This window comes from Mesocricetus auratus, unplaced genomic scaffold, assembly GCF_017639785.1.
Source record: "Mesocricetus auratus isolate SY011 unplaced genomic scaffold, BCM_Maur_2.0 Super-Scaffold_100676, whole genome shotgun sequence".
Classification (NCBI taxonomy): Eukaryota; Metazoa; Chordata; class Mammalia; order Rodentia; family Cricetidae; genus Mesocricetus; species Mesocricetus auratus.
The window spans coordinates 49,962,788-49,978,053 of NW_024429266.1; the positions used below are offsets into that span (position 1 = coordinate 49,962,788).

At 34.0% G+C, this 15,266-nt stretch overlaps 1 protein-coding gene across 1 annotated transcript in view; it reads left to right on the plus strand.

Annotated features, from left to right (window-relative positions):
• Positions 1-6,190: 6,190 nt before the first annotated feature.
• The window catches only part of LOC110341506 (complement factor H), a 39,436-nt gene continuing 30,360 nt past the window's right edge, over positions 6,191-15,266 (plus strand). The window contains 3 exon segments of the mRNA XM_040737037.1: positions 6,191-6,362; positions 10,348-10,542; positions 10,913-11,086. Of these exon segments, the coding sequence (XP_040592971.1) occupies positions 6,191-6,362; positions 10,348-10,542; positions 10,913-11,086 (541 nt within the window).

Here is a 15,266-nt window from a genome sequence, read left to right on the forward strand (position 1 = left end):
GATGGAGTTTTCTTTTAATGAGTTTGGACTGTCCTTCCCTATCTCTTTTGATTAGTTCTTTTTTTGAAGTCTATTTTGTTAGATATTAAGATGACTACAAAATCTTGCTCTAAAGTCCACTTGCTTGGAATATCTTTTTCCAACCCTTGACCCTGAGGTAATATCTATCCTTGATGTTGTGATGTGTTTCTTAGTTGCAGCAGAAGTATGGATCCTGTTTTGATATCCATTCAGTTCGTCTGTGTCTTTTTATTGGGGAAGTGAGACCATTGATGTTGAAACATATCAAGACCAATGGTTTTGATTTTTCTATTTGATTGGTAGCTCTTTTTCTCTCCCCTTCACCCCTCCTCCTCTCCCTCCCTCCCTCTCTCTGTCTCTGTCTCTGTCTCTGTCTCTCTCTCTCTCTCTCTCTCTCTCTCTCTCTCTGTGTGTGTGTGTGTGTGTGTGTGTGTGTGTGTGTGTGTGTGTGTGTGTGTGTTTGCTTTCCTTCTTTTGGTTTTGCCGGGCTTAGATTATTTATTCCGTGTCGTCTTCCTGGATGCAGTGGAAACTCAGAGAATTGAAGTGATAAATGAGGAGGAATAAAATATCATGCAGTAGCTAACTTTATTGAGAGCCCAGAAAGTTTATACAGGGTTTAGAAAAGTCACATGGGTAACATTGCCATGAGGTCAAGCTGTATGCATTCTCTAGGAAAAGCCCCACATAGAAAAACATGTTTTTTTTTCTGTAGAGGCACTAGATAATTTAAACATTCAATTGAATAACAGCAGCAAACAGTAATCTGTAATCTGAAAAACTCACTCCTAACTGCTACACTTTGAAGGAGCATGGAAGCACATTTCAAAAACAATTCTATGTTTTGAAGAAATTGAAGTCACAAGACTCTTGTCTTTTTTCCTTGGGATGCTCGTACAGGTCCCAAATATTCTCCTTACAGGTATCAATTTCTGCACTGTGTCCAGACATTGTCATTCTCATACCATCTGTTGGACTGTATGTAGATAAATAGATATTACTTATATTTGGTTTTTCAAACAATGTCTAATTTTTTCTCTTCAGTGTTTACTGAAATTATGATATCTTTTAATAAGCTACAAGAGAAAAATGATTAATTTTCTGAAAGTTTGACATATCAAGAAAGAAATATACAAGTAAACAAATTTAAAGATTTATTAATTAGAATATGATGCTATGATAATCCACCATTGCATGGTGCTGCTAGATGTTTGTAAAAATGTATACTTAAATAAAATGAGTTATGTTAAAATAATAAATAATGTGAAGAAATGCAGCTAGCTACAAAACCATAACTGACAGCCACAGATTCAAATTTTAGGGTTAATAAATGTCACATCAGAGCAGAGTCAGTTATTGCTCACTGTAGCAAAATATCTGAGACCATAAACTTAAAAGGAGAAAAGATTGGTTTTCACACACATTTCAGAGGTTTGGGTCTATGTTTGTCCTTTTCACTTTGGCAAAGCAATGCCGCAAGAGTGTATGTCCATAAACACTTCACCTCAAGCATTCAGGAACAAAAGGAGAAGAAAGGTCCAGTGGCCAGCACTCTCTACATGCCTAGGTTTCCAGTAGTCAAACCTCTGTTCTCTACTACCACCTTTGAAAGGTAGTAGCTACACAAATTACGGTACACAGGATTGGGATGAAGTAAATTAATTTTATTGAAAAGAAGCATCACTTACATGATAAACCAGTATCTCTGGGTCACCACTCCGAGCATGCAGTCTTAGCTCTCTCTGAGACCTGGCCAGAACCCCGAGAGAGTGAGAGCTGCCTCTCCCCAGGCCTTTATCCCACATACCACGTATGCACCTCTGACCAACTGGGCCTGGTCAGAGCCACAGGTACCTCTCCCTACAAAAGGTTCTATCTTATCTAGGTAAAGTCACAGGCTGGTGACCAAGACTAACGCATAGATCATGGGAGTTACTTAAAACCTAAAATAGCACATGCTTTAGAAGTTAAGAAAAACTTTACCCAATGTAATGAGATTTAGGTCTATCTCTCTAGAGTCATCTATCTATAGTGATTGTTTGTAGTTACAGGGACCTTCCTTACCTTCTTCAGAGAACTTTTGCCTGTTTCAGAATAAATTTTCTCTGGCTTCCCTCCTGAGATAACAGGTATGGTATTGGCTGCATTATTTGGTGTGTAATATGTTTGTTCGGTAACAGATGCAATGATATATAAAAACTATGTATCGTACATTTAACATTGACTCAGCAATGTTTATACTTTGCTTATGAATGAAAAAGATATAGATAAAATAATTTTTATAAAATCACCAATAAAATTCTTTTTTAAAAGAAACATTAGATCATGATTGTTAAAGGGTTTTGTCTGCTTCATGGATACTAGAGTTTAGATTATAAATGAAAACCAGCTTTTTAAATATGTCATCTTAAGAGCCTTGTAATATGCCAGTAATTGTGAATGCCAGACACATAGGGAAGCACACATGGTTTAAAGTGAATTAGAAGCTGGAATACGAGTGTGGTGATGACTATGAAACTGGATATGAAAGTGGGAGATGTTCTGCAGCATCTGGTAAAAACATCTCCTCACAAGTGCCCATACTTTTTCTTCTGGAAAGAAATGAAAATAATGAAGACTATTTCTGCCATTCTGTGAACACTCTAGAAAAATACTTCCCAATGAAAAAATCATCAAAATTCAATGTATCGCCTTACAGTTTAGCATATGTTATGTTAAAATCATATGCCAATATTATAACATCTATGAAAAACACTTACCTAGTAAAAATGAGGTTGTTTGTATGTAACACACGTCATGTGTATAGATAAAAATAAAAACTCTTTGGGGGATATTTTATATTCTAGTGCAAATTGACTTAAATAGTTTAAATCAGCCAACATTACAGTTATTGCGTATCCTTTGCCAGCTTCAGAACTTTTCCCTCCTTGGTTTGCTCCCTTTCCATCTTTTAAACACTGTCTTTGTATTCTGTATTTGTAAAAAGTGCACGAGATACCATAAGGTTACATAAAAACATTCCTCCTCAAATGATTATATATTTTTGTTTAACTATAAAATACTTTAATTGGTATTATCATAATTAAACCACAAAAATATTCCTTAAAATAACATTGCTTTATTTTGTAGTTCTGAGTGTTAATAGTCATGGACTGACATGATCATGTTCCCTCTGGAAGTTCTAGGAGAGAATCTGTATCTTCATTTTCAGATCCAGAGTCCCCTCGTACTTCTTTGTTTGGGGGGAGCCCATTCCTCAAGCAATTACCCCCTCTGCTCTGGTCACACTCTCCGATTCTTTCTTTGATATATGCAACTTACAAATGTCCTTGTGGTTTCATTGAAGCTCTTACCAAACAGTTTATAACAATTTCTCCATCTTCATGTCTAAAAATACTGATTTTTCCAACTACACAATGTATCACAAGATGTATGGGGTACAGTCTGGACATCTCTTTATTCATTTAAAACTCTATGTGGTAACTATGTATGGATAAAATAGTTGGAAAATCAACAATTAGCCAAGGTCAATTTGTTCAAGTATTATTTTTTTAAATAGAAATAAAATGACCTTAAAAAACTTAATGGCTGGGTGGTAGTGCGCAACTTTAATTCCAGCACTCTCAGAAGGCAAATTCAGGCAGATCTCTGAGTTTCAGATCAGTCTGTTATACAGAGCATTTCAAGAACATCCAGAGTTATATGGAGAAATCCTGTTTTAAAATAACAGCAACAAAACCAACAAGAGCAAACCAGTTAATGATTTTCATGCCAAATATTGGAATAAAACAGAAATATGTGTAGAAGGTTTTTGAAAAGTTAATAATAGTTACCAAGAGATATGTTTAAATAAGTTGCTTTTAAGCCACTAAATTAGCAAGGACAATACATAAAACCATATATATATATATATTATTAATTACATTTTTCTTAGATGTGCTTCATTTGTTGTATTTATTCATCTTAAAGATTAATACCTTTTCACACGAGTTTCAACTTCTAATTTTATAAACTATTAGTGAACAATTACTAACTGGGAAGAATACATATATTTTAAGTATTTATCAGAAGGTATTCATTAATTAACTTTTATAAACATGTTAATGAATTAGGTAGAGCACAATGGATATAGAAAATGTAAAATTTAGTGAGTTTATCATGAATTCTTTCAAAAGTCTTTGATATGTAGTGATTTTCCAGGATGGCCGAATGGCTGGATTTCCTAGCATTCTTTTCTTCTTCTTCAAATAAGTGCAGGCAAACAGATTTATAATTTTACTCCCATTGACATTGGCTCCATGCTTACAAAACTGGCCTTGAACACACTATATAGCTGAGAATATCCTTGGACTCCTGATCATCATGCTTCAGCCATTCAGGTACTAAGAGGAACTAAAATTTTATAGGCGCTAACAGAGAGTCGGGCATTTTCCACTGCTGCACTTTTGAGTTAAATGATGTGAAGGGAGGGGAGCTGGAACACATCAAGTATGGGATTCTGAGACCTGGAATGACAACACAGACAGAAGGAGAACAAGTCAGCAGAAGCTGCCCTGGCTCTTCAGCCAGAGCAAGAAGAGACTTCCCTATGCAGAGAAAAGACTGCAGACTTCTGGATGCCTTAGCTAAGATGACTCAGTGGACAAAGGCACAAACCCTCAATCTGATAAGTGACATGAAAAAGGTTTAAGCAAGGAAAGGTGTCAACGTATCTTTGTTTGCAGATGATATGATTGTCTATCTGAGAGATTCCAGGACTCTTAAAAAAATTCTATAGCTGATAACCACTTTGAGCAAAGTCATTAGATATGAAATTAACATACAATTCAGTAGCCTTCCTATATACAAATGAAACACATTCAAAAACAAAATCAGGAAAATTGTACCTTTCACAGTAGCCTCACAAATTAAAATGAAGTTTATTGCACTAACTAACTAAGAAAGCAAAAAGTGTGTGTAATGGAAACATAAAATAGTGAAGAAAGAAGATGAAGAAGACATTGAAAGATGGAATGACTTTCATGCTCAATGATTAGTAGGGTTACTAGTGAACACTTAGGATAAAAATAATTTAAATTTATAAACCATGTGCCAAATGTTTAGAAAATTCTTGAAACTTTCCTCTTAGAAAATAAAAATTAAAATAAAAAGATATAAGAAATTTGTTGTGTTTGTACATATTTGCTAGCATTCTTTTAACAAAAAATGTGAGGCTCTTTGAAGTAGAATCATATTTCATGGAAAAATTAATACTGTTCAAATATTTAAAATACTAATTATTTATAAATAGCATGAAAAGAACAATATTACATATAATATGTTAATAAAATGAACAATATAGCACTTCAACATTAAGCTATGGGTATAGTTCAATATGATTCATTAATCTTTTTCAGTTGCAGTTAAATTGTGAATAAACTATTATCATATTGGATATTAACAAATATCTTTAATTCACTTCTCTGGTGACCTGTAAGAATAACTTGGCTAATTTGCCATAGGTGCCTGAATTATATTTGTTTTCCTGCCCAGGACACCCTCTGTCTCCTTGTGTAGTTACTTTAATCAATGGAAAATCAATTCACTGATTAAGTGGTTTGGGATTTATTTATGATATCTGTGTTTTTAGTTTTTCATTTTAAAAGTGAAGATTACATTATATTTTTCTGTAAGGTGACATATACATACATATATACATCTTCATTATAATAAGTTTTCCTACATAAGTCAAAGGGCATATTTACTTCAAAAAGGAAGGGGTGCGACATCTTCACAACTATTTGGAAGTAAGAACCCATGAATATTAATAAATAAACCCAAAAAGAGTAAAAAACAGCAATGTCCACCAAAGAATTAGAAAATAAAAGGAATTGTTAAGGTTATATATGGTGAAGATATTGTCCATTTTAGAATTGTGAATATGTAATGGGCTCAAGAAAGAAGAATTAATAACAGAAAGGCACAATATATCAGGAGGAGATAGGGGAGCCTATGTTGATATACCAAACATGTGAAGATTTACTCATTATATATTAGTTTTACAGTTATCAGTACAAGTAAATAACACAAAAATAAATAATATATAAGTAAAATGTCTGTAATTTAGTTTTCAAATTCTTAGTATTAATGTGATTAAATAATACTTCCTTATATATGCTTGTTTATAGAAATGACATGCAAACCTCCTTCTATTCCAAATGGTATCTACTTACCTCACAGGATTAAACACAGAGTTGATGATAAAATCAGATATCGATGTAGACATGGCTTCTATTCTGCAACCCGAAACACTTTTTCAAAATGTACTCCTACTGGCTGGATCCCTGCTCCAAGATGTAGCTGTAAGTATTATTCACAACTTTAACTAAAATTATGCTTTTCAACTGGCACAGATGGAGGAGGTACTTTGCAAGGAAATATTTGACCTTTTTGTCTATAACTCTTAGAAATACTCTACTTTTCAATGTAAGCAATATTTTAGTTAATATTAAAATTTAAGTAATATTAATATTTAAGATTTTAAATAAAGTACATTTTAGAAAGATAAGATTCCTTAATCTACTTCTATTCAAATTTATGTATATGTGCATATACATTTTTCTATTTAAGAAACTTTTTCAAAGATTTTTAACAAATCATTGGGTAAGAATATTGGCCTGTAAACCTTCTTTAAGTTACTTTTTCACAGCAAATATATATTAGCTCTGCATCAGTGTGGTGCTCTCAGAGACTGCAGCAGCTGTTAGTCATCTGGAGCCTTTGCTGAGCTATAGGTCCTATGTCCAACATGTTACACTCACAAGGCTTTAACAAGAGGCCTCAGCTCCCTACACATAAGCCTCTGCATAGATTCATTGATGACAGTTACCTTGCTCTATCCAGAGTTACTGATCAGAGACAGTGGGGGCCAAGACTACACCATTGTTTCTGGTGCGGTAGTTCTTCATGGTCTGAGTCCAACTCATCCACGAAGAAGGAAATTATGTTTCCCTCTTTGGAGACAGATGCTTTGAAGAATTTCAGTGGCTTCTGAACACACATGTGGAACACTGTCATTTAAGTCCAGAGTACTCTTATTTCTGGTGTACTTTTTCATTCTTTTCAGGTTTTTACCTATTTTAATTTCTTTCTATCTAGAAGTCCGTTGTAAATTTATATCATACTTAAGCCTGATACCGCCTAAGCAAGTATTTATGTCAGTACATCTACATCTATATATTTTACATATATAAATTTTATATATATAATGAAAATGGCCAAGGGTTTCTTTACAGTCATCATTCTCATTTTATTTCAATACTAATGAAGTAAATAACTTAGAACAAGGATTTGTTTACAGTTTTGCTGACTCTCATCTCTTTAGGCTTGTGACAGACAGAAGATTATGTCAAGGAGTGAGTGCTAAGGCGAAGTTGCATGGCACCTGTCAACCAGAAACACAACTAGAAAGGGATGACTAGCATCCCAATGTCCCATCAAAGACATACCCCAGTGACCTAAGTTACTTCAACTAGACCAGCAGTTCCTGAACTTTACAGCATCTCCCAATAAGAGCAGCAGTAAGGAGCAAAGCTTATAACTGACATGGGTTTTTAGAAAGCATACCAGATTCATATAGTAGAAAGAATAAGAAACTATTTTCAGTAAGGAATATTAATATATGATATTTATGAGGAAAGCATTAAATGATTTTTTATATTTTAATTTTTAACATTAGTTCCTTAACCATTTCTCCCATGTATATGATGTATTCTAGATATTATATCTCCTCACCTTGTCTCACATCCTTCCAGTTCCAACAAAATTCTATCCATGTTTGTCCTTTTCAAGATTCATAAGTTTGAGTTTTGATGTACAATGTATTTAATTTAACCAGCATGTATGCATAACTTTGGAACCTAGTTTACTCACTAATGGGTGGTTATAGTCCTGAGAGCTTGGACTCACCCTTTTCCTGAATCTATGAGCATGAAATGGTTCCCTGAGACCTTACTATTATAATTTAAGAAAAGCAGCCTGAGAGAGAAAGATGCAATGTAACAGGGTTCAAGCAGATGGGTTTTTTTATTAGGGGAAAAGATTAAAAAAAGGGGGGGAAGGGAGGAGGAAGACTAATCTCCAGGGATGGAAGCAACAGAAGAGAAGAAAGAGGGGCAGAGAGAGAGAGAGAAAGAGAGCAACAGACAGAGAGAAGGAAAGTAAGAGAGAGGGAAGAGAGAGAGAGAGAGAGAGAGAGAGAGAGAGAGAGAGAGAGAGAGAGAGAGAGAGAGAGAGAGAGAGAGAGAGAGAGAGAGAGAAGATAGGAGGTGGGCAGGGCCCCTTTAAAGGGGAACATAGTGAATATACACAGGTGGTGCTCTTAGTGCAGGGGAGGGCATATCTTGTCAGAACCCCAAGGACAGGCTAGTACAGATGCCTGAATACTAACACTCCATTTATGACTCAAGGCTGAAGGCCAATCTTATCTTGTGCAGACTGAGTGCAATCATCTGTAGTTTGTAAGACTGTGATTATAAGCGATGTGTATAGCCCAGATGATACATCACAGTCATGATCACTACCTTCTAGCTTTTTGTGTGTTTGTCCCCCTTCATCTACATGTTCTTTGATCCTTTGAGGGGATGATATTACTGTCTTAACACTGAACACTCAAATTTCACTATTCCCAGTACCTTGTATTATTAATAAATCTGTGAGTTAATCATAGTTTACTAAAAAAGAGATCCTTTTCTCATTAATGTTGATATTGTTGATTGCCTATAAATATAAACATGTATTTACAGGATTTTTCAGTGTTATGTCAATTTATCTTGCTTGCCAAATTAATTTTTCACCTAGAAATTATGACACATTTGCCATAGGCTTTTGAGTATGTTTACAAGTGTAGAAGCTGTATAGTGCAGTGAGCCTCAAACAAAATTATGGTTGAGTTTCTATGTCATAGATCCACCTGAAGATATTCAGACCACCTGTGGAATGAATATATATGAATAAGGGATTCTTCATAATGCAATTTCTGATGGTTTCTTGGATAAGATGAAGATGATTAATTTCTCTATGTTTTCACTTAGTAATATTTTCTACTTAATGTGTGGTGTTCTTTCCTCAGACATATTCAACTGATAATTTCTTATATCAAATATTTTATTGTTTGGAGGAAAATATAGTATAAATTCAAAACCAGAACAATATGAGGGATAACAGTCATGAATCTTCATTAGAACATATTCTTCTAATTGATCTTTTGTGCCATATTGCATTTGTATCAGGAGTAAATTTACAGGTAATAACTAGAAGTCCTGGGATGTGTCATAACATAAGCTAATCTAGCACTTATTTAGTACAGTTAGAAAATTAGTAAATATGTTAATCAACATTGTGAATACCCTGAATCAACAATATGATGAACCGACCATCACTGCTGACGGGGCTACAACCTGCACTTGGAAAAGTATGATTAAAATAGGGATACTTTAGGCACTGACCACATCTACTGGTCATTCTCTTGATGGAATATTGGGTTTCTTTCAAGGAATTACCTATAAAAAAGACAAAGAGATTCATCTGTGCCCATATGAGAATGAAGATTAGCTACTCTAGTAATAATGATATTCTCATTTTAAATCATGTCTCTTCTTGGTACCCTTTAAAAAGAAATCTCAGTGAGCTAATTCAATTTATTGATGCTCAATGAAAAGAATATTTCTTAAATTTGTCAAAGAAGAAACTTAGGATATAAAGAATTCGAATTTATTAACCATGTCCCAAATTTAGAAAATATTCTTGAATTTTTTTCTGCTTTAAAACAAAAAATATGAATGAGGAAGCAATAGGAAATATGTGTGCTTTTGTCTGAATTTGTTGGAATTCTTTTAACATACTGGATAAGATTCCATAGCAGAATCATCCTTCATGGAAAAATGAATACTATTCTGATAATAATGTACTAATAAAAACATGAAAAAGAAAAGGTTAATGAAACTATTCATATAAACTTGTTAATACAATGAACAATATAGTACTTCACTATGAAGTTACAATAGCTCACTATGTGTAATAACACTATATTTTTGTTTAAATTCAAACTGTAATTAGGCAGTTATCATATTGGATATTAAATATCCCTGACACACTTCTCTGGTGAGCTGTAAGTGATAGATTGATTTCATGAGGTAAGACATTCTCACATACCAAAGTTGTCTGAATTCCATTTGTCTCCCTCTCTCAGACACTGGCTAGTCACATAATTATTTTAATTAATTGAAAGTAATTCCCTGATCAAATGGTTTATCTCTGAGAGTTTTTCTGTTTGTTTTTTATTGCAAGTGAAACTTTGCGATTTTCCACAAATAAAAAATGGAGGTCTACATAGTGAAGAGAGACACAGACCCTCCTTCTCAGTACCTATAGGAAAGCAGTTCACCTATTACTGCAACGCAGGATTTGTGACTCCTACAGAGAAAGACAGGGATTACATCCACTGCACTGCACAAGGGTGGGAGCCTGCAGTTCCATGCCTTAGTAAGTCAATATCTATATTAAAACATGTTTAATTGTATCATAGAGTGGAAAGGGAATATCAAATAAATAAAGTTTCTCATGACAAAAAAATAAGACCAACAGAAGAGTTTATGAGCAAAAAGACTAGTTTCTGTCCTTTGTGAGCAATTCTTCATGAAATAACCATTAAAAATAGGGACTATTGAGATTGATTTTATTTAATGTATATTTTACATATAAAATTATAAAAATGGCACTTTTAATTCATTGATTATTGCTTTTACTTTGAATATCACAAATGCATTTAAATATTGTAAAGGTAAGTTTTGATTTAGTTTTTTGAATAAAGAAATGTTTGTATGTTTTTAATTAATCATCGTAAGGCCCTTAGGGCAATGCGATTTCCATATAGAGAATGGATAATTTTTACAACAGAAAGAAAACTCTGTACAGGACCGGTCTGTAAGAGCCCAGTGTTACCCTGGCTGCCATTTTCCAGCTGGTCAAGACACACTTAAATGCACAGAGAATGGCTGGTCTCCTCCACCTAAATGCAACCCTGTCAGTAAGTAGCCAGCTCTGAGATCACAAGATGCTCTTGACTCCCTGTCTCATTTACTGTGGAACAATACTTCTGTTCAAGTGTGTATATATGAATTACCAGTATAGAGCAAAGTAAACACACTTAGTAAGTAGACATTAGGCTGTAATACAAAAAATATTTAGTAAACTTTCATTTAATTCATACTAGAATAAACTTTTAAATTACTTTGACATTTGACTCAAAACAATTTTACAATAATCGCTTAAAATTAAACTAATGTGATAATACCTACACACATCATTCATGTATTCAAGGAGTAACATATCATTTTAAAGTACTGATTGTGGTCTCTGAATTCTGTGTGATATGTAACTGAGAAGGGAATTCTGGGACACTGTCCGTTGTCTTGTTTTCTTGTTTTTTTCTAAAAATCTGTACTAATATTCATTTGTGTCAATGCTTTTCATCTTGTTTATATGCTCACAAATTATGTCATACTTTATTTTCATAGATAAATGTTAATAAATATTACAGCATAATACTCTTGACATCCTTTGCTTTTATTATGATTTGGGTTTCCAAAAGACAGTCCTAGGTAAATTTGGAGCCAATCATTTTAATTTTTCAAATGCAATTTTTTCTAATTCATACATTTGTAATTAGTTTGCTGGAAATTTAAGAATTCCAAAAATCAATCTGTTTGAGTTATAGATAACACAATTGTGTTTTTTGTTTACTTCAGGCTGCCAACTTCCTTTAAATAACATTGTTTAAATTTGATTGACATCATCTTGAATTTTCAAAACAATTTTGAAATATTTAATCACATAATAAAATTGAATTTTCCTCTCTATATATGCAATAAGTCTTTAAACATTAATCTGGATTTGAATTTTTGTCAAATGCCTGCTATTCTACCATTTTCTGTAAGTGAAAGTTTCTGTCCTGCAGGCAACTTTCAAATACCCAGCAGCTGCTTCCCAAATTACCACACAGAAGCTTATATTAATTACAATTGCTTGGTTAGAGCTCAGGCTTACTGCTAACTAGCTCTTACACGTATATCAACATTTCTTATCTATGTTTATCCATGTGACTTCTCAGTACTGCATTCTCATCTTGCTTCTTCTGCATATGGCTGGAGATTCCTGATTCTGCACTCCTTCTTCCCATGATTCTTAGTTTGGCTTTAGCATGTAACTTCCTGCCCAACTACCAGCCTGTCAGTTTATTGTTAACCAATGAAAGTAGTACATATTTATAGAGTAGATAATAATTGTTCCACAGCATTTTTGCAGATAAGAAACTTAGCTTTAATTTTTTTAAATAGTGTTGCCATTGTTTTACTTAAGGTCTCTGTTGTTATAGGAACTCCATGACCTTGGCAATTCTTTTAAAAGAAAACATTTAATTCAGGTGAATAGCTTATAATTTAAGATGTTTAGCCCATTATCATCATGTTGGGACACGGCAGCATGCAGGCAGACATGGTGTTGGAAAAGTAGTTGATAGTCCTACATGTTGCAGGCAACAAGAAATGTCCTGAGCGGCCAGGCGTTGATGGCGCCCGCCTTTAATCCCAGTACTTGGGAGGCAGAGGCAGGCGGATCTCTGTGAGTTCGAGGCCAGCCTGGTCTACAAGAACTAGTTCCACGACAGCCTCCAAAGCCACAGAGAAACCCTGTCTCAAAAAAAAAAGACATGTCCTGAGCACTGAGCATCCACTGAGGGAAGCTTGAGCAAAGCATACATCAAAGCCCACTTCCACAAACAATGCACTTCCTCCAGCAAGGCCACACCTACTTCAACAAGACCACACCTCCTAACAGTGCCACTCCCTTTTGGGACCATTTTCTTTCTAACCATCATATTCTACTCCCTGGTCCCCAAGGGCTTGTAGTCACATCATAATGCAAAATTGTACTCATTCTAACTTCAAAAGTCCCCATAGTCTATACCCACCTTAAACTTGCTAAAAAATCTAAAGTTCAAAGTTTTTTCTGAGATTCATGTAAACTTTTAACTGCAATCCTCTATAAAATCAAAATAAATAAATCAGATCACATACTTTCAATATATAATGGCACAGGATATATGTTACTGTTGCAAAGCATAGGAAAAGGAACCAGCCCTCCACAGTTCAAATAAGTCTTCCATGCTCCTACTACAATGACCCATTAAGCAGTGCTTAAAGCATCCTAATCCAAAGTACCAAAGTCCAAATTGTTCCAAACAAAAACATGGTCAGTTTTATCACAGCAATACTCCAGCCTCTGGTACCAATTTCTGTCTTAGGGTTTCTATTGCTGTGAAGGGACACAATGAACACAGTAACTCTTACAAAAATTAAAGCATTTAATTGAAGTGACTCACACAGTTTCAGAAGTTCAGTCCATTATCATCATGGTGGAACATAACAGCATATAGGTAGACATGATTCTGGAGAAGTAGCTGGGAGTCGTCCATGTGTAGGCAACATGGAAAAGTTCTGAGTGTCACACTGAGGGAAATTTCAGCAAAAGAGACTTCAAAGCCCAGCTCCTCGGTGACACATTTCCTCCAACAAAGTCACATTTACTTCAACAAGGCCACATCTCCTAATAGTGCCATGCCCTTAGGAGAGCCATTTTCTTTCAAATCACCCACAGGTGTTATATATTAGTCTCTAAGAATTTTTATCCTCAGTGATTCTATATGATATATTAGTGACAGGTTTAAAATTTGTACTGAAGTTTTATATGATAGCCTTTCCTTTATGTTAGTTTTTCTCTTATTATTAATTCTAGGGCTTTGGCTAACTGGGTGATTTATATTGAACATACTCTTTTTTTCTTGTTTCTGTGGATTTACATTTTTACGTTCTATCCAGGTAGATTGCTTTGAATGTCTTACTTCAAGTAACCCAATGAGATCTTAAAACAACTTACATATTTCTTTATGGTCATTTTCTAAGGACTCATTTGATAAATTATTTTTATTCAGGAATCAGTTCAATTCACACATATTTAGTGTTTGAGTCACTGGCATTGACAAATGAGTTTGCTTATAGGACTAACTCCATCAAGCCAGAACAAGTTTAAAATCTCTAGGAATTTCTCTTGTTCCCTTCTTCTTCAGTTTATGATCAACTCCACCACTCAAGGTAACAACTTTTCTTTTGTTACTGCAATGTTGTGTTTCTACTAAATGGTCTCAATAGATTTATGCATCATATTTCTAACAATTCCATTATTTATCGGTAGAATATTTTTGTAAGTATCCCATGTTATGAGTTGGAGAGTAACTAATTTTTATTATAAAAATATATATCTTGTTTTGCATTGGTGGTGCACGCCTTTAATCTCAGCACTCGGGAGGCAGAGGCAGGCAGATCTCTGTGAGTTTGAGGCCAGCCTGTTCTACAGAGTGAGTTCCAGGACAGCCTCCAAAACAATACAGAGAAACCCTGTCTCAAAAAACCAAAAAAATATATCTTTACTTAGATATATAATAATTAAACTATCTATACTATTTTAGTTAACACTTTGGATGTTTTAAATTGTGACAATTTTTGAGCTACTTATGAAAATTTAGCTTAAGTCATTGTATTTAAATTCATAAAATATTTCTTAGATAAATATGTAAAACTGAAGTTAGTGAGAACTATGGCATGTGTGTGACTGTGGGAATCTGGTGTGTTAATTTTCAGGGAATTTGAGATATTTTACATCCATAAAAGCAATGATAAAGGCGTCTAGTTGGCTTGTTTCCCTCTAAAAATCAGGAGAGTCGGATTTTAGATTCTAAACACATCAGTAGAGGAATGTATTATCATACCTACGTCTAGTGGACTAATAGCAATCATCTAAAAATTTCCTTTTAATTGTGCATTTAATTGTATGTTTTATTTTATAGTCATTTACTTATCTATGATACAGTTCTTTAAACAAATTTGTGAGTATTTATTGTACAACCTGACTTATTATTTCCAGTGAGTATATTTTAACACATGAGGTCCAAGTAAATATTATTTGTGATTTATTTTTGCTGATATTTGACATTTAAAATAATTTTAATATTTTGAGATTATCCTTTTTACACTCAATTGAAATTTTATACAATGTGTTTTAATCATATTTTCCTGTCTCTACCTACTCTCAGATATATGCTGCTTCTACAACTCACCCCACTTTGTGTCCTTTTTCTTTTCCATTTTTTCCTC